The 25,722-nt window shown below is 45.4% G+C and overlaps 1 protein-coding gene across 1 annotated transcript in view; it reads right to left on the reverse strand.

Annotated features, from left to right (window-relative positions):
- UNC5D (unc-5 netrin receptor D) overlaps positions 1–25,722 on the reverse strand; it is a 105,023-nt gene that overhangs the window by 48,531 nt on the left and 30,770 nt on the right. The window contains exons 4-6 of the mRNA XM_059490674.1: positions 15,671–15,889; positions 7,870–8,013; positions 4,626–4,729 (exon numbers count right to left, since the gene is read on the reverse strand). Of these exons, the coding sequence (XP_059346657.1) occupies positions 4,626–4,729; positions 7,870–8,013; positions 15,671–15,889 (467 nt within the window). The remainder of the gene's footprint in view (positions 1–4,625; positions 4,730–7,869; positions 8,014–15,670; positions 15,890–25,722) is intronic.

The following is a 25,722-nucleotide window of genomic DNA, read 5'->3' on the forward strand; positions in this document are numbered from 1 at the left end:
TTATTATTATTATTATTATTATTATTATTATTATTATTATTATTAATATTACCATCCTAAATATCTCCCTGAGGGTCCCACACAATTCCTGCACACAGTTTTGAAATATCTCCCTGCAGAGGGGCTGCTGAGGGACTGGAGGAGCTCACCCTGAGCTAAAGGACACAATTCCTGCACACAATTCCTGGTCACAATTCCTAATTTCTCCCTGAGATACTATTATTATTATTATTATTATTATTATTATTATTATTATTATTATTATTATTATTATTACTATTACTATTATTATTATTACTACTATTATTATCTCCTTGAGGGTCCCTCAGGAGCACACCCTGAGCCAAGGACACAATTCCTGCTCACAATTCCTGCTCACAATTCCTCAATATCTCTCCAGGGAGGGGCAGCTGAGGGACTGGGACACAATTCCTGCTCACAATTCCTAAATATCTTCCTAACATATTGTTATTATTACGGTAAATATCTCCCTGAGGGTCCCTCATGAGCATAACCTGAGCCAGGGACACAATTCCTGCACACAATTCTTCAATATCTCCGTGAAATGTTATTAAACTAAATATCTCCCCAAGCCAAAGGACACAATTCCTGCTCACAATTCCTGCACACAATCCCTGCACACAATCCCTGCACACAATTCCCCATTCTCTCCCTCCTGCTCACAATTCCTGTTCACAATTCCTGCTCACAATTCCTGTTCACAATTCCTGCTCACAATTCCTGCCCACAATCCCTGCACACAGTTCCTGCTCACAATTCCTGCCCACAATTCCTGCCCACAATTCCCCATTCTCTCCCTCCTGCTCACAATTCCTGCCCACAATCCCTGCCCACAATCCCTGCACACAATTCCTGCTCACAACTCCCCATTCTCTCCCTCCTGCTCACAATTCCTGCTCACAATTCCTGTTCACAATTCCTGCTCACAATTCCTGCCCACAATCCCTGCACACAATTCCTGCTCACAACTCCCCATTCTCTCCCTCCTGCTCACAATTCCTGCTCACAATTCCTGTTCACAATTCCTGCTCACAATTCCTGTTCACAATTCCTGCTCACAATTCCTGTTCACAATTCCTGTTCACAATTCCTGCTCACAATTCCTGCCCACAATTCCTGTTCACAATTCCTGCTCACAATTCCTGCACACAGTTCCTGCCCACAATTCCCCATTCTCTCCCTCCTGCTCACAATTCCTGCTCACAATTCCTGCACACAATTCCTGCCCACAATCCCTGCCCACAATCCCTGCACAAAATTCCTGCTCACAACTCCCCATTCTCTCCCTCCTGCTCACAATTCCTGTTCACAATTCCTGTTCACAATTCCTGCTCACAATTCCTGCCCACAATTCCTGTTCACAATTCCTGCTCACAATCCCTGCTCACAATTCCTGCCCACAATCCCTGCCCACAATTCCTGCCCACAATTCCTGCTCACAACTCCCCATTCTCTCCCTGCAGAAGCTGCTGAGGGGCCCAGAGCTGCCTCCTGCCCAGGCCAGCTCCCACCCATGGTGAACAAAAGTCTCTGGTCCCACCGAGCCCGAGCCAGCAGAGCCTCTCCAGAGCTGAATCAACATTTGCCTCAGCGGGGGATTTTCAGCTGCTCTATTTAAATGCTGAATTTTCTCTTTGCATTTCGATGCTTAACTCATAAAAACTGAATTTATTTGGGTTGGGTGCCGATGGCTGCAAGCACAGCTGCTCACCAGCTCTCTCTGCTTGCTATGTAAATGCGTAAGAAAAGGATTTAAAAGCCTTTTCCAACCTGCCCAGCACTGGGATTTGGGTTTTCTTCCTCTCTTCCTGCCATGCTGATGCACCCAGGGTGCCCCAAAGCCCAGCACCCTCCCAAAGCTGAGCTGTGGAAAAATGTGTCTCATTCCATGTTTGTAGAGAATTCCCTGCACTTGGAATAACCAAACTGACAGCATTCCTGAAATTCTGCACCTGGAATAACCAAAGTCTGAGAGCCTTCCTGAAGCTCTGCACTTGGAATAACCAAACTCCAACAGAATTCCTCAAGTTCTGGACCTGGGATAACTAAACTTTGACAATGTTCCTAAGTTGTGCACTTGGAATAATCAAATTGATAGCATTTTTGAAGTTCTGCACTTGGAATAACCAAACTCTGACAGCATTCCTGGAGTTCTGGACCTGGAATAACCAAACTGAAACAGCCTTCCTCAAGTTCTGGACCTGGAATAAGCAAACTCTGACAGCGTTTCTGAAGTTCTGCACTTGGAATAACCAAACTCTGACAGCGTTCCTGAAGTTATGCACTTGGAATAACCAAATTCTGACAGCATTCCCGAAGCTTTGCAATTGGAATAACCAAACTCTGACAGCGTTCCTCAAGTTCTGCCCTTGGAATAACCAAACTCTGACAGCATTCCTGAAGTTCTGCCCTTGGAATAACCAAACCCTCCCCAGGGAGGGCTCTGGCAGGGGCAGGGATGGGCTGGAGCCTCCTTCCCCCTTGTTTCCCGTTCTTTTGGGTTTCACAAACACCGACAATGCCCCAAATCACCCACTCTGCATCTCATGAAACGCCACACGAGCTCCTTTGTCCCAGTTCTTTCCAGCCTTATGTTTCCATCCAGGGCTGCATCCAAGCTCTAATCAAATCAATTCTTGGATCAGAACCAGGGATTCTCTGCCAGCATGGGGGTTTGAAACCCTCAGCACCGCTCAGCGCCCACGGAACAAATAAAATAAAATAAATTGGAGATTTTTGACGAAGGCTTTGTGGCTCAGTCATTGCCCAGCCTGTGTTAATCTGTGCTTTAACTCCGAAATAAAGCTGAGTTTATCCCCCCAGCCCAGAGCCAGGCCTGCTCTAATGGGTTTAACCCACTTTCTAAAGACACTGAATTATTTCCAGCAGACTCTTTACCTCGATGAGCCCAGAATTAGCCTGAGCCTTTATGGGACATTTTATTGGCCAAAGCAAATCTGACCTGGTGAGATTTACCAGTTTTATTAGCAGCAATAACAATTTTATTGTCAACAGCAGTAAATCAGGGTTCATTGGGAACTCTACCGCTTTTATCTGGAGCAAGCAATTGAAATGTCAGGTTTTCATTGGACATAATTCCTACCTTCCACAAAAGACAGGCACCCTGTTTAAGTGGGGAATGTAAAGCTGCCAGTTCAAAGAAATGTAAAATTCTCAGTAAAATCCAATCAGACCGAGGGTGTTTGGGGAGCCACACCTGTGGAGGTTTGTTTTGCCTCCAAAGCAGATCCATTTTCCAGAGCTCACACATTGGGCAATTCCCTGCAATGCACCATCCATTTTCCTGGTAACGAGTGAAAATACCAGAGAGCTGAGGAGAAGGTGGCAGCAGAGATTGCCCTGGCAGAGCAAATCCTGCACACAAACCCAGCCACTCGCCAAGCCCATCTCTGCCTCATTTTCCTCTCCTCGAGCACTTCTGCCTCACTGCTGGTACCTCTGCTTTTCTCCTCTTTATTTCCAGGGATATCTGCTCCAATCCCTTCTCATTAACTAAAAGCACACATTTCTCTGGGGTTTATTTTCCTTTTCTTCCTTCATTACCAAGCCCAGCCACGCTAGGGATAAGGGGCAAAACCAACTCCTGAGTGATCCAGCAGCTCTCATTGCCCAGAAGGTGCTGCAGGGAACTGCAGGGTGCAATTAAAAATTCAATGTTTCCTTGGGTTTTAAAGCCCCTGCAGCAGATTTTTAAACAGGACCCACTCCAAACCTCTCCCTCCAAGAGCAGCCTGGTTATTGCCATTTTAAGGCACCCCCATGGTTTTCCTGTTAAGATCCAGCTCTCATCACAAAAAAGCCTGTTTAAAGCGAAGCCAAGCCCCACCAAATTATTACTTGCAGCAGATTTTCTCTCCCCAGCAACCATTTATCATAATATTTTTAGGTTTGCCTTTTACTTTGCCTTGTTTTTTTGAGGAGGAAAGTAATTCCTGGGAAAATGTGCAACAATCTGCTTTCAGTTTGAAAGCACAGGGCTTGAAAATTGCCTGAAAACCCAGGATTTCTCAGCAAAACAGTCCAGAATTTGGATAAAAAGCCACATTTTTGTAAAGCTAATGAATCAAAAAAGGACACTTGAAACGTTCTGGGGGATAAAAGGACAAGGAGCAGCAGACAGGAGCTGAGCCCTGTGCTTCTCCCATCCCAAAGGTTTTCCTTGTGCCCTTGTGTGTCACAGACATCTTTTTATGGAAAATCCTTTCCTTAGGATTTTTCCTCCCAAGAAGCTGGGAGGCCTCAGGAACAAAATGCAAACAATGGTTATCTGCTGCTGTGGAATGCAACAGGTGCATCTGTGATTGGTCTCATGTGGTTGTTTCTAATTAATGGCCAATCACAGTCGGCTGGCTCGGATGGAGAGTCCAAGCCACAAACCTTTGTTATTCATTCCTTTCTATTCCATTCTTAGCCAGCCTTCCGTGATGAAACCTTTTCTTCTATTCTTTTAGTATAGTTTTAATACAATATATATCATAAAATAATAAATCAAGCCTTCTGGAACATGGAGTCAGATCCTCGTCTCTCCTCTCATCCCCAGACCCCTGTGAACACGGTCACACCTGTGCCCACCCCAAGCTCACCTCGGCTGCAGGGACGCCCTCCGGGGGCCGGCAGTGCAGGACGATCATCCCCTCAATGGGAACCTCCTTGCCCTGGGGGTCTTGCTCGAAGTTCTTCCGAAGATCTGCAGGGTTGGAGGAAAGAATTCATCACCGTTGGCGTTCCTTGGATGCAGGAATTCACCAGGACTGGCATTCTTTGGATGCACGAATTCACCAGGACTGGCATTCCTTGGATGCAGGAATTCACCAGGACTGGCATTCTTTGGATGCAAGAATTCACCAGGACTGGCATTCCACCAGGACTGGAAATCCTTAGACACAAGAATTCATCAGGATTGGCAATCCTTGGATGCAGGAATTCATCACAATTGGCATTCCTTGGATACAAGAATTCATTAGGATTGGCATTTCTTGGATGCAAGGATTCATCACAATTGGCATTCCTTGGATGCAAGAATTAATCAGGACTGAAGAAGTTGACACTGACAGAATCCTTTGTTTGAATAGAATTTATGCATCATGGATGAGGTGTATGAATATGCAACAGGCTGTTGTTTTTAACAGTTAATCCTGGGTCCTTTTTGGGCTTATTTTGCCCAGAAAGGGGTACCTGGACCGCCCATAACTCTTTGTTTTTATTTCCTCGTATTGTCCTAATCCAAATAATCCAAATTATCATTACTCTAATTATATTCATATTTCTATAACCATTTCATTACTATTAAACTCTTAAAATTTTTTAAAAACCAAGTGATTGGTGCTTTTCCCACTGCTGGAGGATGTTCCTTCAGGATCTCTCCTTGTGCTCCCAGCGCCTCAGGCTCCACGGTGGGGATTTACTGACTTCATTCCCTGCCTTGCTCACAGCTGATGAAATACAGCCCTGGCACTGCATTTTCCAAAACGCATTCAGAATTATCTGAGCAAGCTGCTGCCTGCACAAAGATGCTCGCGGTGCCTACACGCTCCTTTCCATGATTCTTTGTTAATGTTGATTTTTTCCCCCCTTCAGACAACCAATTTCTTTTCCAGTGCTCCCTTTAAGAAGGCAATCATTAACAGCCGGGCTGCTCTTGTGCCTACAAATGCCTTTATTAGGGTGAAAAATGGAGCAGGATCCCTTTGCTCTGCCTTCCCCACTAGCACAAAGAAATACTCACCTGCTTCTTCAGAGAAATATAAAGTGCTGCAACACTGTGGACTTGACTCACAATTCAGAAATATCAGAAATTCAGTGCAAAATAAAATAAAAAAAAAAAAAGGGGGGATGAAATAAAGCTGCTGGTTCTTCAGAAGGGATGGGAGAACATTCTGGGTTCTGTCAGAGATTGGACCTGCAGGGTCTCATCCCTGATCCTTCCAAGCCATAAATCCCACCCCAGAATGTTCCTGCTGTGCCCCTTCAGCTCTGCCCTCCAGAATTGCTGCTTTGCCCATCAAATCACTTGGCTTTGAGCAGAAAAACACCCCAGGAAGGGGCAGAGAGGAGCTCAGCTCCCACACAAAGCCACCAGACACCCCCAGAGCCCTCCAGGCCGGGCTGAAGAGCCTCTCCAGAGCACTCTGGGGTTAATGGGGTCTTGGGAAGGATTGCTCCCACAGTGAGGGGTTGAAAAGCCCCAGCACACGGCGCCTCCTGCTCCTGCTCACGCTGAGCCTGGCTCAAATTGCCATTTTGTGGGGCTGGGAAATCACGGCACGGAGAAAAGTCAATAAAAATTCAATTCAGATAAAGGTCCTTTCAGCTCGGCAATGCAGGGGAATTATTGGCTCAGTGTTATGACAGTTAATGCAGTGAAATAAAAAATTGAATTTACACGTATTTAGACATTCAGACTGAATCAGCCAACAAAAAGAAAAAAATCCGCTGTTAATTAAATGAAGGTTTTCTTACGCTGTCCTTTTACTTCTGACAAATGTTTGTTTTATCCTGTTAAATGTTTACCCTGGTAAAAGACACCTTTTTATGTTGTCAGGAGCTGCTGGAGCACTCCCTGGAAAGTCTCCCTTCGGGTTCTCCCCTTGCTCCTGCTCTCCTCTCCCAGGGAATGTTTCTCCAAGCTTTTGGCAGGCTGCACCTCCTTTCCCACGAGAGGAAAGGGGAGATCTGAGCTGGGGGCTCAAAGGAAAAGGGCTGTGGGAGCAATCCCTGAATTCTCTTCTTGCAGGGGCAGTGTCAGGCTCTGGTTCTGCCAGGAAAACATCTCAGGTCTGATTCCAGGAATGGGATGAGGCTTGGAGCAGCTCCTGGTCACAGCTGTGTCTGGGGTTGTGTCTCTGCTGTCCTTCTGTCTGTGGGGCATTTGGAGCATTTCCCTTTTTGCAGCTCCCCCTGTCAATTTTGTGTTTGGGGTTGTGTCCCTGCTGTCCCTCTGGCTGTAGGATATTTGGATTATTTCCCTTTTTGCAGATCCTAGGGACAGTTCTGTGTTTGGAGCATTTCCATTTTTGCAGCTTCCACTGACTGTTTTCTGTTTGGGGTCGTGTCCCCGCTGTCCCTCTGGCTGTGGGGCATTTGGAACATTTCCGTTTTTGCAGCTCCCAGTGACAGTTCTGTGTTTGGGGTTGTGTCCCTGCTGTCCCTCTGGCTGTGGGGCATTTGGATTATTTCCCTTTTTGCAGCTCCCAGGAACAATTTTGTGTTTGTGGTCATGTCCCCACTGACCCTCTGGCTGTGGGGCCTTTGGAACATTTCCCTTTTTACAGCTGCCACTGACAGTTTTGTTTTTGGGACCATGTCCCTGCTGTCCCCCTGGCTGTGGGGCATTTGGAACAGTTCCCTTTTTACAGCTCCCACTGACCATTTTGTGTTTGGGGTCCTGCCCCTGCTGTTCTTCTGTCTGTGGGGCATTTGAAGGATTTCCATTTCTGCAGCTCCCAGGGACAGTTTTGGAACAGTTTCCTTTTGCAGCTCCCAGTGACAGTTTTGTTTTGGGGTCATGTCTGTGCTGTCCCTCTGGCTGTGGGGCATTTGGAACATTTCCCTTTTTGCAGCTCCTAGGGACAGTTTTGCTTTTGGGGTTATGTCTGCGCTGTCCTTTTGTCTATGGGGCATTTGGAGCATTTCCATTTCGGCAGGTCCCAGTGAAATTTTTATGTTTCAGCCGGGTGTACTTACTGTAATTAACCCCAAAAACAGTGTTCCCACCCCTCAAAGCCCCAGAGGGTTTAAGCAGGGTGTAGTCACTGTATTTCACCCCAAATGCAGCATTCCCACCACTCAGAACCCCAAAGGAGCAGGGTTTGATCAGGCTGTACTCACAAGCGATGCGCACCGACGCCTTCCTGCTCTTGGAGGTGCCCAGGTGGCTCCAGGCCACGCACTGGCACCAATAATCCTCAGGGCCATGGAAATCCTCCACCTGCTGCCTCGTCACATTGATGGAGACCTCCCTCACCTTCAGCCCTGAGGGGGAGAGGCAGAGAATCAAATCAGCAGGGTCATAAACCTGTCCTTTAACCAACAATGCCACCGTCACATTTTCTGAAAAATCCTCTTTGCCCAGGATTTCTTCTCATGGGAAACTGAGAAACCTCAGAGAAAAAGGAAAACAGTAATTATCTCATTTGCTTCTCCTGTGTTTTGCTGCTTTGGAATGTGGTTGGAGGTTGTTTATCCAACAGGTGATTGTTTCATTGGTTTCATGTGAATTGTTTCAACTTAATGACCAATCACTGTCAGACTCTGGAAAGAGTCACAAGTTTTTCATTAGTATCTTTTTAGCCTTCTGTCTGTATCCTTTCTCTATTCTTTAGTATAGTTCAATATAGCATTCTAGAATAGAATAGAATAGAATAGAATAGAATAGAATAGAATAGAATAGAATAGAATAGAATAGAATAGAATAGAATAGAATAGAATAGAATAGAATAATAAATTAGCCTTCTAAGAACATGGAGTCAGATTCATCATTTCCTCCTTCATCCCGGAGACCCAGCAAATGCCACACTTTTCAATCAGGGCAAAGCCTTAATTACTTCCACAGTGATGTAGTGCCACTAATTAAATTCTGTAAGATGAGCGTGTCATAATGCACTGGGTTCCAGGAACTGCCCCTGTCACTGTGATATTTTGTGAAAAATCCTTTCGCCAGGATTTCTTTTCCTGGCAAGATGAGAAGCTTCAGCTTCTCCATGTTTTGTTCTTCTGGAATGTGATTTGGAGAATTGTTTATCCAGCATGTGAATTGTTTTAACTTAATGAGCAATCCCAGTCCAGCTGTGTCAGGACTCTGGTCAGTCACGAGTTTTTATTATTTATTCTTGTTTTAGCTTTCTGATGTCTCCTTTCTCTTTCTTTAGTATAGTTTTAGTATGTCATTTTCTTCTCATATAATATAATATCATGAAATAATAAATCAGCCTTCTAAGAACTTGGAATCAGTTCTCATCTCACACCTTGTCAACACCACAACATGCCCCCACCATGATCTTTGCAACTCCTCCCTCAAAATCCTCATCCCTGGTGCCTCCTTCACCCAGAATGTTTGTCTGGATTCAATCACAGTACTATAAAAATGTCTTTAAAGGACATCTCCATGCCCTTGCAAACCTGTGGCCACTCAGACCAGGAGCATTTCCCCCAGACAGAGCCCAAAGTTAAATCCCAGACTCCAGGATCCTCCCTGTGGCACCCCTGGGATGTGCCCCAGCCCAGCAGCCACCTTGGCATGGCAGCCTTGGGAGAGGAAATCCAATCCAAACCTGGCACTGGGAACCATTTGAAAGAGTCATAAAAACATTAAATGAAAATAGAAAACATTCAGGCCTTGTTCTTCCTCCTCTCTCCTCCAGCACAGTCCCCAGGCAGTTATTTCCCCTCCACTGGAAATGGAGGCAAACCCAATCTCACCGTATTTCATGCCTGTGGAGTTTATAAAGCAGCAAGGATTCTAAACCTGAACTCCATAAAAATTGGCTTGCACTTAATCTCAGGCATCATTAACAGCTGGGCAGCCCCTCCCCAAAGGCACTGGGAAGTCGCTGTGCTCCTCTGGCAAGAGGAGGGACAAGGTTCACTGGGGATGCTCCAAGAGGGGAAGCTCAGACAAGCTTTAAATCCTGTACAAAAATACAGAATATTTGATACTTTTCCAGCAGCAGGAAAAGGGGATTTTTACTTCTTTTCATTAAGCCTGGCTTACAATGAAACCCAACGACAGGAACAAACCCTTGACAGCTCCCCAAGTTGTCTGCAGAATCCCTTCAGTGCCTCAGATATTTATTCCCATGCAACAAACAAGTACAGGTTTTCTGGCTGCTTTTTGTTTTCCCCCCGTGTTGATGCCATTTTTAACAAAACTGTTTACAGAGCTTCCCTTTATTTCCTGACACGGTGACAACAAACCCTGAGGAACAAAGGCTCTGCCAGAGCCCCTGCCAGGAAAATGCACCCCCTGAACCAAACCATCCCTGCTCTGCCAGCCAAAAAATCCTTGGATTCTGGCATGAGAATGTTTTGCAGAGCGATTTGTGCATGTTTAAGGTAAGAGAAGCTCCTTCAGAGGGGATTGGAATGGTGGGACAGAGCAGGGATGCTCTGGCTGAGGTTTGGGATCCCATTCCCACCAGCAGCAGCTTCTTGGGGGAAAACTCTCCCTATGCTGATCCCATTCACACCCCCAGACCCTGCTCCCTTCCCTCCTGATAATTTTGGGAAGTAGCAAAGAGAAGCAGAGGTGTGGGAGGTGCCCCTGCTCACGACGACGGGATTTTGATACCAAACAAGAAAAAGTCATCACTTGATGATGAATTTTAGAAAAGCTGAAGCCATTTCTTGGCTCCGGGGTGCTGCAAATTTCTGAGCAGGCGTCAGTGAATTCAGGCATTTACAGTTCCAGATTTATTAAGGTGGAATATTCTCCAGCCCAGCTCTTCCTTTCATTGACACGGCGTTTAATTAATCTATAAATCAGCCTGTATTTAATGTGGCAAACAAAGAGCACACGCGGTTTGGGGAAGCTGGTGGTTCAGCGTTTTGAGAATGGGCCAGGTAGGAATTCAGGTTGTCTTTAAGGTCTCCCAGTTCACCTATTAACAAAATAAATGCATCCAAAACTGCAGAATCTCGGAATTGTTGGGGCTGGATGGGACCTCTGGAGAGCACGGGGTCTTTGGGGGAAGTTGTGCTTTGTTTATGGAGAAAATGCCGCTATTTCCATTTGTTTTAGGAACAACGACACAGAGCAAACCTATTGGGAGGAGAGGAATATTCTCCATTTATCACCCCTGTATTTCACCAGTGTTAGGAAAATTAATCCACAAACACCAGAGGTTTATGTCCAAAAAAGAGACAGAAGAGTCTTTTTACTTTATTTCAATAAAGGCAGAGGCCATGGGGCATCCCCTGGGGTCTCTCCAAGTTTTAGAGAATGCAGCCTCCCTTTTTATCCCAATTTCCTTCTGTCTTTCCCCATTTCTGAGGTACTTGAGAGGTTCAGACTTCCCAGAACACCTGATCCCAAAGATTCTCCTCTAATGTATAACCCATCCTTTTAATTTTTAATTCTTACGTAATCTGGGGGGTTTTTCTTCCCCATCTTTCAATGTCTAATTTAATTTATCAGCAAACCTGAAGTTTATAAATAAAGGCAAATATCTTTTTCCATTCATCAATCAGTGGAATCCTTCCCATTTTTTCTTTTATCTCCCAGCGCTGGTTTTATCTCCCAGTGCTGGTTTTATCCACCAGCAGACCCACAGCTTGTTTGGAAAGACAAATCCTCCGTTCCTCTCAACCGTCAAACACATCCACCTCCCCTCTGCACCTTGGGAACCACTGGGAAAATCCTTCATGGGGAGTGACAGCGGGTGAAAAATCTCTGCAAATCAAAGCAGGCACCTCGTAAAGCACCGCGACATTTTACCTGCGCCTCCAATAACTCCAATAAGCACCGCCAGCCCAACCCTTTAAATTATTGTGCAAATTAGAACCATCATCTTTTGTTTTACAGTAGAGCCGTGCAGAATATCAAGTGCTGGCTGTGGCACTGAAATGCTAATGGGCTCTGCTGGATGTTGGAGCTGCACAGACCGGTGCTGGCAGCAGATGAATAATTGCTCTCCGTGTACTAAACACAACGGAGCTGCAGAGAACTTCGGCATTTGTCAGCTTTATTTGTTTAAATGAGAAAAACACTGACAGCAGTTATTGCTGTAATCCTTCCAGTTATCAGACAAGGAAACTCTGCGAGCGGGGCTGAGCTTCTGCTCAACCCCAACCTGAAATAGCCAGGCAGGTTCTGGAGCGTGCAGGAAATGCAGCAAAGGGAAATTAATCAGCCACTAATTACCACGCTTTCATCACAGCAGCATCCACGAGCTGGGCTCTCCCTTGATGAGGCAGAGCACGGAGAGAACAAAATCCCTGCTCTGCCACGCTGGGGAATAAACAGGAAAAGCAGAGGCAGAGCAGCAAAACCACCATGGGGACACTCCGGGCAAAACCTTCCAGACATCCCAAGAGTCCTGCAAAATCCTCAGTGTCCTGCTGCTCCTGCCCACAGACACTCCTGGGCCGCTCTGAGGCCTTTATTCCCCTCATGTAAAACCTTCCATACATCCCCAGAATCCTGCAAAACCCTCCCTGTCCTGCTGCTCCTGCTCACAGACACTCTCAGGCCTTTATTCCCCTCATATAGAATGTTCCAGACATCCCCAGAATCCTACAAAACCCTCCCTGCCCTGCTCACAGACACTCTTGGGCCGCTCTGAGGCCTTTATTCCCCTCCTGTAAAATGTTCCAGACATCTCCAGAGTCATGCAAAATCCTCCCTGTCCTGCTGCTCCTGCTCACAGACACTCCTGGGCTGCTCTGAGGCATTTATTCCCCTCCTGTAAAACCAAAATAATGGAAATTTGGGCTCTGTGCCCATCATGGTGGCAAAGGCACCCGTGGGCAGTGCCAGCCTTGGGACACCCCGAGTGCCACTGCAGCTTCTGTGCCAGGAGTTCAGACACGTTCCCTCCATCCAGCACTAAAATTCCTCCAGCCTGGGGCTCTGGGTGCTGTTTTTCACCTCTCCTCCCCAACCTCTGGGGATTTTGATGCCTCACAAGCACTGGAAGGATGCAGAGGGTCAGACCCTGTTTAATTAAAGAAAACCAGCTTATACTTCCAGCATGAAAACCATCGATACTCAAAATTGGGGAAATTCCTATTCATGCTCCTCTTAAAACTTCGAGTCCTAATGGGAACTGCAGTGGCACAAAATATGAAAATGATCCCATTTATTCTAGATAATTTCAGAAATAATGCAGTCAGCCTATGTAAATATATTTAAAAGAAGGTGGTTTCAAAAGCTCAGAACCCCCTTTAACCAAAATCCCCGCTTTTGGCACCAAACCCAGAGCAGTTTTCCCAGCTGGAGCAGATCCAGGCTGTGCCTGAGGACAGACTCAGCTGTGCCCCAGACTGGACTCCAGAAATGAGGGCACTGCACGTGAATGCCAAAAATCCCAACAGCTGCTGCTCTGAAGGCTGAGGAAGAATTCCAAAGGAATTCCTGGCTATGGATGGGATCCTGGTGACAGAATTCCCCTCTCTGGATTTTTGTGCTCTGAGGATCCACCTGGACACTGCCCTGCAGTGGATTTTGTGTCCAGAGCCTTTGGGGCATCTCCAGCCCTGGACTAAGTCCAGCCCTGCAACCTTTCTGTGGTCACCCTGTGAAAAATGCCTATTTTATTCTTGGCTTTTCACAAATATTAAAATGTATATGTGTTATGTTAGAAAGTTATGCTGTATTAATTTTCTTAAGTAATGTGTTAAATATAGTTTTAGGTTATAACATAATGTTAAAATAGAAATGGTGCTATGTAAGATACTTTTTTTAAAGAAAGGACTCATCGTGAGATAGCAACCACCTAAATCTTTCAGAGAAAAAGAATTTAGTGCTCCATTATCAGAAGAAACAAACTTCTTCCTACCTTGCTCATGTTAGGATTCAGAGGAAGAAGCTGACACTGACCAGACAGAATCCCGTGTTTGAATGGAATTTATGCACCATGTATGAGGTGTATGAATATGCAACAGGCTGTTGCTTTTAAGGGTTAATCCTCTGTTAAAGTGGGTCCTTTTTGGGCTTATTTTGCCCAGAAAAAGAGGGCAAAAGGGGAAGACCCGGATGTCTGTAACTCTTTGTTTCTATTGTCTCATATTGTCTTAATTCAAATTGTCCAAAATTTTTATTACTCTAATTATATTGCTATTTTTATAACCATTTTCTTGCTATTAAACTTTTAAATTTTTAAAAACAAGTGATTGGCATTTTTCACACAGGGGAGCTGGAACCAGATGAATTTTCTCCCAACCCAAACCCAGCCCTGCTGCTCCCAATCTCAAACCCCAACGTTACTGATGCCATTTAAACCCCACCTTGTGTTACCAATCTTGGTTTGTTCTGTTATTAACCCAAAGCTTAGAAAACATAATTGCAGCACTCACAGAGAGATTTGCTGTAACCATATGGAAGGAAAGCTTTTAGGGACGACATTTCTCCCATATTGATTCAGCAGTGCCTTTAGAAGTAAAGGTTACGCCTATTAAATTATTTCTGAAAAGGTAACTGCAAAAATTAAAATTCATTCAGATTAGCATTTACAAAAAAAAAAAAACCCTCTAATACGAAACTTCTTCAGAATGTGTCACTTCAAAAGAATGCCAAGCACTACTTTAAGAGGTGTAACTTCTTTTTAAATGGCATTTTTGCCTCTAAAAAAGGAATTTCTTGTGTTGCTGGAGAAGGTGTTGTACACAGAGCGCTGCTGCCAAGGCTGGGGGTTGCCTAGCAATGTTGGGAGGGGAGAGGGGAGAAAGCAATAACAACCAGAATTGTGGAGCCACAGCAACAAATTGGTCTGCAATACTTATCAACTAAATGAGAGGAGCTGCAGGCTCCGCTCGGAGCTGATAAAATCTCCTGATCGCTCCCAAACCTCTCCCTTCTCCTTCTCTTCTCTTCCACACGCTCTGGGTGCTGTGGATTTCTCCTGCTCGGGTTATTCCCACCCCAGTTCCTGCCCTGGCTGGGGCTGGGGGCAAACCCCAGTGTTCAACCCAACAAAAATCCCATAAAAACTGGGGCTGGGGGCAAACCCAGCAGGAATTCCCCAAAAACTGGGGCTGAGGGCAAACCCCAGGATCCAACACAGCATGAATCCTATAAAAACTGGGGCTGAGGGCAAACCCAGCAGGAATCCCATAAAAACTGGGGCTATGGGCAAACCCAAAGGAATCACACAAAAACTGGGGCTGGGGGCAAACCCCAGGGTCCAACCCAACAAAAATCTCATAGAAACTGGGGCTAGGGGCAAACCCAAAGGAATCACACAAAAACTGGGGCTGGGGGCAAACCCAAAGGAATCCCACAAAAACTGGGGCTGGGGGCAAACTCTGTGGTCCAACGCATCAGGAATTCTATAAAGGCTGGGGGCAAACCCCAGGGTCCAACCTAATAAAAATGCCATAAAAACTGGGGCTGGGGGCAAACTCCGACATCCAACCCCCAAAAACATCCAATAAGAACTGGGGCTGGGGGAAACTCCAGGGTTCAACCCAGCAGGAATCCAATGAAAACTGGGGCTGGGGGCAAACCCAGCAGGAATCCCCCAAAAATTTGGCTTGGGGGAAATTCCAGGGTTCAATCCAGCAGGAATTCCGTAAGAACTGGGACTGGCGGGAACCCCAGGCTCCAACCCCACAAAAATCCCATAAAAACCGGGGTGAGGGCAGATCCAGCAGGAATCCCACAAAAAATGGGGCTGTGGGGAACCCCAGTTTCCAACCCAGCAGGAATCCGACAAAAATGAGTTTCCCTATTCCCAGCTCCTGCTCACTTGGGGCACCTCTTGGTAACTTGGGGCAGCTCCTGCTCACCTGGGACAGCTCCTGCCCACCTGGGGTCAGCTCCTCTGTCCCAGGAGCAGCTCCTGCTCACTTAGGGGCATCTCCTGCTCACCTGGGAGCACTTTTTGCTCACCTAGGGGCAGATCTTGCTCACCTGGGAGTGGCTCCTGCTCACCCAGGAGTGGCTCCTGCTCACCTGAGAACAGCCCCTGCTCACCTGTGGCCTCGTCCAGGCTCTCGTGGGACACGTGCTCGTTCTGGTGCACCCACTCGCCGTTGCACTTGAAGAAGATCTGCATGGCGGGCACGGCCCTGCACCGCAGCACGATGGGGTTGCTCTTGATGATGTAGGAATCGTCGGGCTCCTCCAGGAAATGGGGCAGGGTCCCCGGCGCCGAGGGCAGGGACTCGGGCAGGGCCTCGCTGTTCTCATGTCCTGAAAGGCAAACAGAGGAAAAATCCCATTTTTCGTGGTTCTTCTAGCATCTCGTTTTATTGCTGGAGGGAAAAATCAACTTTGGGGTTCATTTAGGATGGGTTTTCCTCTGGGTTTGATTTCAGATCGGTTTTATTCTGAGTTTTATTTAGGATTGGTTTTCCTCCAAAACGGTTTTACTCTGGGTTTTATTTAAGATCCGTTTTACTCTGGGTTTTATTTAGGATGGGTTTTACTCCGAGTTTTATTTAGGATCAGTTTTCCTCTTGGTTGCATTTAGGATCAGTTTTACTCTGAGTTTTATTTAGGATTGGTTTTTCTTAGGATCGGTTTTACTCTGGGTTTTATTTAGGATCAGTTTTACTCCAGGTTTTATTTAGGATCAGTTTTCCTCTTGGTTGCATTTAGGATCAGTTTTACTCTGCGTTTTATTTAGGATTGGCTTTTCTTAGGATCGGTTTTACTCTGGGTTTTATTTAGGATCAGTTTTACTCCAGGTTTTATGTAGGATTGATTTTACTCCAGTTTTTTTTAGGATTGGTTTTACTCCCGGACCACTTGCAGAGCTGCCTGGTTGGGCTTTGAAAGGACATGCACACACAGAGAGAAAAAAAAATCAAATATTGAAGTGTAAGGGCTGCCAAATGCCACAAAACAGCCCCAAAACCACCAGAAAACAGGTGGGGACCTGGGGGTTCAGCCCTTCTCCACATCCTCAGCTGCCATCAGGGCTCAATTCCCAGGTCCCTCAATTCCCGAATTCCCGAGGCCCTGGAGCAGAGGCTTTGCCTTTGGAACAGCTCCCACCCTGTCCAACCCTCGTTGCTGCTGTCAAACCCAGGAAATTCCCATTGATCTCTGGCGGTGCTGAATTCATTTCAGCACTTTGCCGGTTTTTGGCGGAAATTCAGAGGAAAGCGACAAGTGTGGGTGAGGAGGGATTGATTCCTGCAGGGAGAGCAGAGAGCAGAGCCAGGGGGAGAACAGGACAGGGTGGGGATGGAGGGAGCTGGGAGGGAACAGCACCAGGAGATGATGGAACCCAGAGCAACGAAATTGAGGCAGATGAGAGGGAAGTTGTGGTGCTGTGAAGGAAAACTGAACCCCTAAATTGTCACCGTGATGTTTTCCGAAAAATCCCCTTCACCCAGGATTTTCTCCTGGGAAGCTGAGAAGCCTCAGAGAAAAATGAAATCAATAATTATCTGATTTGCTTCTCCTGTGTTTGGCTGCTTTGGAATGTGGCTTGGACATTGTTTACCAACAGATGAGTGCTTGATTGGTTCCATGTGAATTGTTTTTAATTAATGACCAATCACCATCAGCTGTGTCTGACTGGGGAGTCAGTCATGAGTTTTCATTGTTAAGTTTTCTGATGTATCCTGTCTCTTTCTTTAGTATAATGTTAGTATGGCATAATATGATATGATATGATATGATATGATATGATATGATATGATATATAATATAATATAATATAATATAATATATTATAATATTATATTATAATATAATATTATATTTATAACATAACATAGCATAAAATAATAAATCAGCCTTCTGAGAACTTGGAGTCAGATTCTCATCTCTCACCTCCTCCTGGGGACTTCACAAACACCACATTCCCATGTCTAGGAGGTGACAGAAGAACGAGAGCATCCTTTTATTTCTAATAAATCCTGGGAGCTGTCCCTCAGCACGGAGCTCTGTGTGTGCAAACACTCTCCGAGCTGTGCTGGGAAATCACAGCCACCCTCAAACCACTGCAGTGCTTTCAGCCCCTTCCCAGAGTGCTTTCACAACGAAACACCATCACAACGAAACACCATCACAACTTCCAGTGTTTTACTCCCTAAAGCTGATGCCAATTTCCATCTTGTCAATCTAAATCCCTTCAGGCTTTATTCAGTCCGAGTTTTGTAAGAAAGAACAAAAATATTGTCAGATTTTGGAGATGCTGGGAACTCCCAGGCTCCCACCATGGCTCCAGCAGCTCTGGAGTGGAGGGGGAGCAGCAGCCGAGCCCGTGAGGATCCCCCAGCTGGAGAACTCCCAGTGACCCCGAGTTATTCCACTGAATTTGCTATTTAGGGCAAGGCACGGAGGAGGAAATCCCAGCCCCACAAAACCCAGGGCAGATTTCTCCTGGCAGGTTGCGTCTGGAATGTGTGATCTGGATTTTTTTTTTTTGGGTGTCAGGGAGATTTTGAGGCTGGGAGTGGCTCCCTCCCCATGAAAACCTCTCACATAGGGCACAAAATAAAACGATGCAGACACTGGAACTTCCAAGGTAAAAAGAAGAAGGGAAGTTTAATTTCTGACTCCAACAATTATAAACTTTCAAAAGTGACAGTGGATTGGAGGGTGACAGTGCCATCTCTCCAATGACACTGGACAAACCAACAGTCCATCTAATTTCTCCTCCTCCAGAAGAGAATGTAAAATAATAATTATTTACATAAAAACGCGTGAGAAAGTTTGTTACAAGAATGTGAAAATCAGAAGGCTTAGGAGAACTTGGAAGAACAAAGCAGCACATGCCCAGGTAAACCCAGGTTCATCTTTTCCCTTCAGCATTTTCCTTTGGAAATCCAACCAGGTAAACTCAGGTTCATCTTTTCCCTTTGGCACTTTCCTTTGGGAATCTGGCCAAGTAAACCCAGGTGAATCTTTTCCTTTAGAAATCCAAGCAGCACACACAAAACACAAAAGCAGGAATGATTTCCTATCCCCTCACACTCACACAGATATTTCTGTGGTTTTCACTTGAATTCCTGCTTGCAGGACATCCCTTCTCAGGTGGAGGATATTATTTATTCCTGTAACATTATTTACTTATTAATTATTATTTATTAATAAGTATTTATTCCTTTAACATTTCCCCATTCCCCTCACACTCACACAGATATTTCTGTGGTTTACACCTGGAATTGCCTGAATTCCTGCTTGCAGGACATCCCTGCTTAGGTGGAGGATATTATTTATTCCTGTAACATTAATTATTATTTATTATTAATTATTTATTCCTATAACATTTCCCCATTTACCTGCAGGAGCCTCTCCCAAAATGCCCTTAATCCTCAGGATTTTACCTCTTCCTCTTGTGATCACCTCTATTGTGCCCTAACTCAAACTCAGAATTCTCATTCCCCCTGAGCTGATTGCAAATCCCTGAGATTTTCCACGTCAATTTTTGGGATTCAAGCCCTTTAGAAATATAAAAAAAAATCAGTTTTGTAGCAGCAAAACTGAAGAGCAAAGCCTGACACACAATTCTAGTGGGTTTCATTCCTGGAAAATTACCTTTCAGGAAGGGTTTTGTGTTTTATGCTCTGCACGCGAGGCCAAAAGGGACTTTAAATCTTTTTATGACAATAATAGAAATGAAAAAGAGAGGAGGGGAAAGAAAAAAAAAAGAAAGTTAGGACCAAACATTAAATTCTTCTCTGAAATAAACACACTGCTGCTGTCAGAACACATTAGGAGATGTGGACAGCAGCAGGCAGGGATGAGTCAGTATTTCAAAACTGATTAGGATAATTTAGATGTTAAAATGAGATCTTAAACCAGTGAAAAGCTGTGGGTTCTGAAATATCTTTTTTGTTTTTCAAATTAAGAATTATTAAAAGTGAGCAGCATTATTCTTTTTACATTAAAAAACCAACCCAAAAGTTAAAGTGTTCCCAACAAACCAAGTAACTCATGATAAAAGCAAATAAATCTGGCAATAAATTGTGCAGAGACTTTTCCCAAGTGTCCAAACACAACTTCTCTTCCACTTTGTGGTGCCAGAAAAGCAAAGCTCTGAAAGTCCCAAACGGGGCTGAATTCCCCTCTCTGATCCGGCAGAGGAATCAGAGGGAGCTCTTTTCCCTCTCTGCATGGGATTTGGGATTTGGGATTTGGGATTTGGGATTTCCCTCTATCTGGGGTTGGGATTTTCCCTCTCTCTGCCCAGGATTTGGGATTTGGGATTTCCCTCTATCTGGGGTTTGGGATTTCTCTCTCTGCCCAGGATTTGGGACTTGGGATTTCCCTCTCTCTGCCTGAGTTTTGGGATTTTCCCTCTCTCTGCCAAGGGTTTCGGATTTCCCTGATTTATGGGACTGCCCTGAAGCAATTCCTCCTGCAGGGACACAGGAACCATTCCCACCTAAAAATATTCCCAGTTCCCTCCAGCCTCCTTGTCCTGCTCAGGAATTCCTTCCCCTTTGCCTCCTTTTCCCTGAATTTATAAATCCTGCCAGCAGCACTGGGCTATTCTGTTGGGTTTTTTTTTTGGATGGTTTTTGGATGTTTTGGATGTTTCTGGAGGCTTTTTGGATTTTTTTTTTTATATTTTTTTGGATGCTTTTTGGATTCTTTTTGGATGCTTTTTGAATGATTTTGGATGCTTTTTAGATTTTTTTGGATGATTTTTCGATGTTTTTGGATGTATTCTGGATGCTTTTTGGATGTTTTCTGCCCCAGTCCAGAAGGAAAAATCCTTTTCCCAGCTGGAACCATCCCAACACCTCCTTTGGACAGATCCATTCAGGAGCAGAAACCCAACTGGAGTTGACCAATATTCCAAATATTCCCATTCCTCCCACCCCGATCCCTGCTGGACTTTAACCCTCTCCAGCCCGGATTTCCTCCAGCACCAAACAAACCCAAGCGTCAGCTTTGCCAGGGGATGGAAAAATGAAAATCCGGTTCCAGAATAGAGCATTTCCTCCTGCCTGGAACCGTTTCCATGCTGAAATTGGAGTCATTATTCAGTCAGGAAAGCAGCTCAGTGAAATTTGCCTACATTTGCTTCATCAGATGACCCCGGCCCCCACGCACTGGGGGTTTTTTGGAAAGCGCTCAGAAATGGGTGGAAATGGCAGATTTTGTTGTTCACCAAGGACTGGGAAATCTTTGATTGGCTCTGTTGTTTGTCCTGATTTACTGAGGCCCCCAGACAGGGGATTTAGCAAAACCTAAATGGGAGAGCCAGGAACAAATCCCATCCCATCCCATCCCATCCCATCCCATCCCATCCCATCCCATCCCATCCCATCCCTGCAGGGACCCTTCCACCACACCAGCTCGCTCATCTCCAATCTATTCCTGATTTTTTTCAATGCTTTTAGCAGAATTCCTCATTTTTCCTGGCTGCTGTATAGCCCAAAGCCAGATTTAGCTTATTAATGAACTTTAAATGCCTCTGCTCAACAATACAGTGGGTTTTTTACTGGATATTGATGTTTTCCCTGTGAGGAAGAATCCTCAATAAACTGGTGAACCTTCAATAAATGAATGAACCCTCAATTAATCAGTGAACCCCTCAATTAATCAGTGAACCTCTCAATTAATCAATGAACCCCTCAATAAATCAACAAAACCTTCAATAAATCAACAAACTCACAGTAAATCAATGAGCCCTCAATACATTTACAATTCCTCAATCAGTGAACTCTCAATAAATCAATGAATTCTCAATAAATCAATGAATTTCCAATAAATCTGTGAATCCTCCACAGATCAATGAAACCCTCAGCAAACCCAGCACTTCCAGGGGCAGGTGCTCCTCAGGGAGCTCTGGTGGGGACCCAGGGATCTGTAAAATCCCAGCCCAGCTTATCCCTGTGTTCCCAAACTCCTAAATTCCCAGCCCAGCTCATTCCTGTGTTCCCAAAATTCCAGAATTCCCAGCCCAGCTTATCCCCATGTGTCCATCATTCCAGAATTCCCAGCCCACCTCATCCCTGTGTTTCCATCACTTCCAAGCTCCCAGACCAGCTCACTCCGGTGTTTCCAAAACTCCCAAATCCCCATCCCAGTTCATCCCTGTGTTCCTGTCACTTCCAAATTCGCAGCCCAGCTCCTTCCTGTGTTCCCATTACTCCCAAATTCCCAGCCCAGGTAATCCCTGTGTTCCTCAATTCCCAGTCCAGCTCATCCCCATGTTCCTAAAACTCCCAAATTCCCAGCCCAGCTCATTCCTGTGTTGCCAAAACTTCCAAATTCTCAGCCCAGCTTATCCCCATGTGTCCATCATTCCAGAATTCCCAGCCCCTCATCCCTGTGTTTCCATCACTTCTAAGCTCCCAGACCAGCTCACTCCAGTGTTTCCAAAACTCCCAAATCCCCATCCCAGCTCATCCCTGTATTCCTGTCACTTACAAATTCCCAGCCCAGCTCATTCCTGTGTTGCCAAAACTCCCAAATTCTCAGCCCAGGTAATCCCTGTGTTCCTCAATTCCCAGCCCAGCTCATTCCTGTGTTGCCAAAACTCCCAAATTCCCAGCCCAGCTCATTCCTGTGTTGCCAAAGCTCCCAAATTCTCAGCCCAGCTCATTCCTGTGTTCTGAAATTCCCAGCCCAGCTCATCCCTGTGTTTCCAAATCCCCATCCCAGCTCATTCCTGTGTTCCTGTCACTCCCAAATTCCCAGCCCAGCTCATTCCTGTGTTCCCAAAATTTGAGCATTGCCAGCCCACTCTGCGATCCACAAGTGCTGCAGCTCCATCTCCCCCCTGATATCCCACATTAACTCCTCCAGACCCTGCTGCTTCCCAGGGATATAAAGGATGAACTCCCAGTGGCTCTGCCCTAATCCTTCCCATCAAATATTTGGGCGACAGGTGGAAAATTGTTCTGCCAGCTGAGAAAGACAAAATCCATCCCTCCCGGCGATTTTCCGCAGTGAAAACTCCAAAAAACTGAACGTGCAGTGAGTTGTGGAAATAAATCTGGACTTTAAAAAGGAAAAGCAAATCCCCCAGCAGCGAGCCGGGGATCTTCAGGCACAAACCCCTCTTAGCTGGGAGTTAAAAATCTCATTTGTGCTGCTGAGTGCCAGGCTGGGGCACTCGAGGCTGTCACCTCTGCTGCTGGATCATGGCGGGGTTTTGGGGACACTGAGCACATCTGGGGACAGTGAGCACAAACTGAGCACAGCTGGGGCGACACTCATCTCCTCCTTTCCCCAATCCTCATCTCCCCTCCTCCTCTGCCATTTCCCCAATCCTCATTTCCTCCTTTACCCAATCATGATCTCCTCCTTTCCTGCCTTTCCCTGTCCCTACCTTCTCCTTCTCTGCATTTCCCCAATCCTCCTTTCCTACCTTTCCACAATCCTCATCTCCTCCTTCTCTGCCATTTCCCCAGTCCTCACCTCCTTCTTTCCCCAATCTTCATCTCCGCCTCCTCTCCCACTTCCCAGTCCTCATCTCCTCTTTTCCTGCCTTTCCCCAATCCTCATTTCCTCCTCCTCTCCCATTTTCCCAATCCTCACCTCCTCCTTCTCTTCCTTTCTCCAATCCTCCTCTCCTCCTTTCCCGTCTCCTCTCCCCAAATCCAGCCCTCAATCCCTGTTGCCCTGGCCCCCCTCACTCTCCCCTTTGTTCCCCGAAAAGAGAAGGGAGTTTATCAATCCCACCTTTACCCACCAACTCCAGCCCTCATTCTCCTCTGATTCTCTCAGAATGATTCTGAGAATGTCAGACCCATTTCATCAACTTCCAATTTTGTGGAATTTATGAAAGGAATTCCCACCAACCACCCCACCCCTGGTGGCTGCACGAGGGGAGGGCATTTATTTTCCCCAGCAAGGATTAATTTGTTGATAAAACATTGCTGACCCTTCCTGTGCCACAGAGATGATGAATGTGCATCCTATTGCAATCCCTTCGGCTTCCTCAATTTATTTATATCCCAGCCACACTTATTTATAAAAATGATGTATTACATTTATTAAATATTAAGTGGGTTACAAACTTGAAGAATAAATACATTTATTTAACATCTAGATTTTTTTTTTCCCTTGGAGCAATATAAATCTTTAAAGGGATGAAGGATCCTCCAGCACCCCAAAGAGATGGATTTGGAAATAAAAGTGTCCCAGCATGAGGTGTGTGAGGAGAATCAGACTTTTCTGAGTGCCTGACCTGACCTGCTGCCCTCAGCAATTCCAGCCAGGAACCCTGAGAGGAAAATTTCTGTCCAAAGCCACCAAAAATGCAATTTATGGCCCAGCAGAGGGCACAGACCTCACCCTGAGCCCGCTGAATTCACACCAAAAACTCGTCCCAGTGCTCCAGACTAACAGGAGAAATGGGTGAGCAAGGCAAAGAGGGAACCACCCAAACTAACTCTGCCCAAATTAGCACGACTCAAATTAGCACGACTCAAATTAACTCTGCCCAAATTAACTCCACCCAAATTAACACCACCCAAATTAACTCCACCCAAATTAACTCCACCCAAATTAACTCTGCCCAAATTAACTCCACCCAAATTAACACCACCCAAATTAACTCCACCCAAATTCACTCTGCCCAAATTCACTCTGCCCAAATTAACTCCGCCTAAATTAACACCACCTAAATTAACTCCGCCCAGATTCACTCTTCCCAAATTAACTCCGCCTAAATTAACTCCGCCCAAATTAACACCACCCAAATTACCTCCACCCAAATTAACTCCACCTGAATTCACTCCACCCAAATTAACACCACCCAAATTACCTCGGCCCAAATTAACTCCACCCAAATTCACTCCACCCAAATTAACTCCACCCAAATTAACTCCACCCAAATTAACTCCACCCAAATTAACTCCGCCCAAATTAACTCCACCCAAATTAACTCCTCTCCTCCTCCAAATTTCATGTTTCACCTGCTGATTCCTGCCTCGCTCCCAGAGTTGTGTCTCTGATGAGATCTGGGTTCAGTTAAACTTAATTACTGAGACAACGATATGGAAACGTTCATTTGGAAAAAAACAACAAAAAACCAGCACAACAGGAGCTCAGAGAGAAATTCAGCTTCATTCCAGCCAGGCTGAGAGAGAAACCAGGCTCCAAAAACTTCATTCCAGTGCTGAGAGCACAGCAATAAATAAATGAGGGAATTACAATTTAGGGACACTCAGTGGCTGAGTGAGACATCACAGAGCAACTCTCAACAACTGAGCCCAAAATCCCCAACGAGCTCATTAAAACTGGACTGAGCAATGCTGCGGCTCCTCCAGGTGACTCTGAACTGCTGAGAAAATTGGGCCCATTAAGTATTAATAGACATAATTCCAACATGCAGTGTTGGAATTTAAACAGGAGTTTAGAGGAGAAGATTTGGAACTCAGATTTCGCAGTTCCTGTAAAATCCTGTGCTGGCTCTATTGGCAGGAATCTCCTCGTTGCACTTTGCACAAATTGAATTTAATGATGGATCTTCATCATCTGGAATTTTATTTCATTGTGATTGGGGAAACAAACTTTAGCTGCAGTTAAACAATAAAGTGTGGGATGTAAAATTTTACAGTGTTTTTGCCTAACAAAACAAATTTGGGATTTCTGCCCAGTTTTTGAAGTGTCCAATGTCCCTGACAACAGGGAAAATCCAATTAATTGATGCTTTCTACACGTGCAGAGAGACTGAGCCACAGATGTTGCAGATCTCTCTGTAAATTCCATCAGAGCAACAAGTGACATTTAAGGAATATTTCAATGTTGTGTTTGCAGCAGCTGAACACAGCAAACAAGGAGGGGGAGCCAGGCACTGGAGCAGTTTTGGGTTCCACACCCAGCCTGTTCTGGCTGCTCCTTTTGTGCTTTTTCAGGGTGTTCTGCTACAAACATTTCCTGAAATACAACCTCAATTAAAATTAAATATTAAATAATATTTTTACAGCCTGCGAGGCCTTGGATTTATGGGTGTTTGTAGCTCCCATCAGCTGTTTTCTGCACTAGGACATGACCAGATTTCAGAATATTTTGCAGTTTTTGTTTCACCCTTCCCTTTGCACTCAGGTAACTTTGGATAAAGCAATGAGATATCCCACAAAAAATGGGAGAGCAAAACCAAC

This window comes from Ammospiza nelsoni, chromosome 30 (assembly GCF_027579445.1).
Source record: "Ammospiza nelsoni isolate bAmmNel1 chromosome 30, bAmmNel1.pri, whole genome shotgun sequence".
In the NCBI taxonomy this organism is placed as follows: domain Eukaryota; kingdom Metazoa; phylum Chordata; class Aves; order Passeriformes; family Passerellidae; genus Ammospiza; species Ammospiza nelsoni.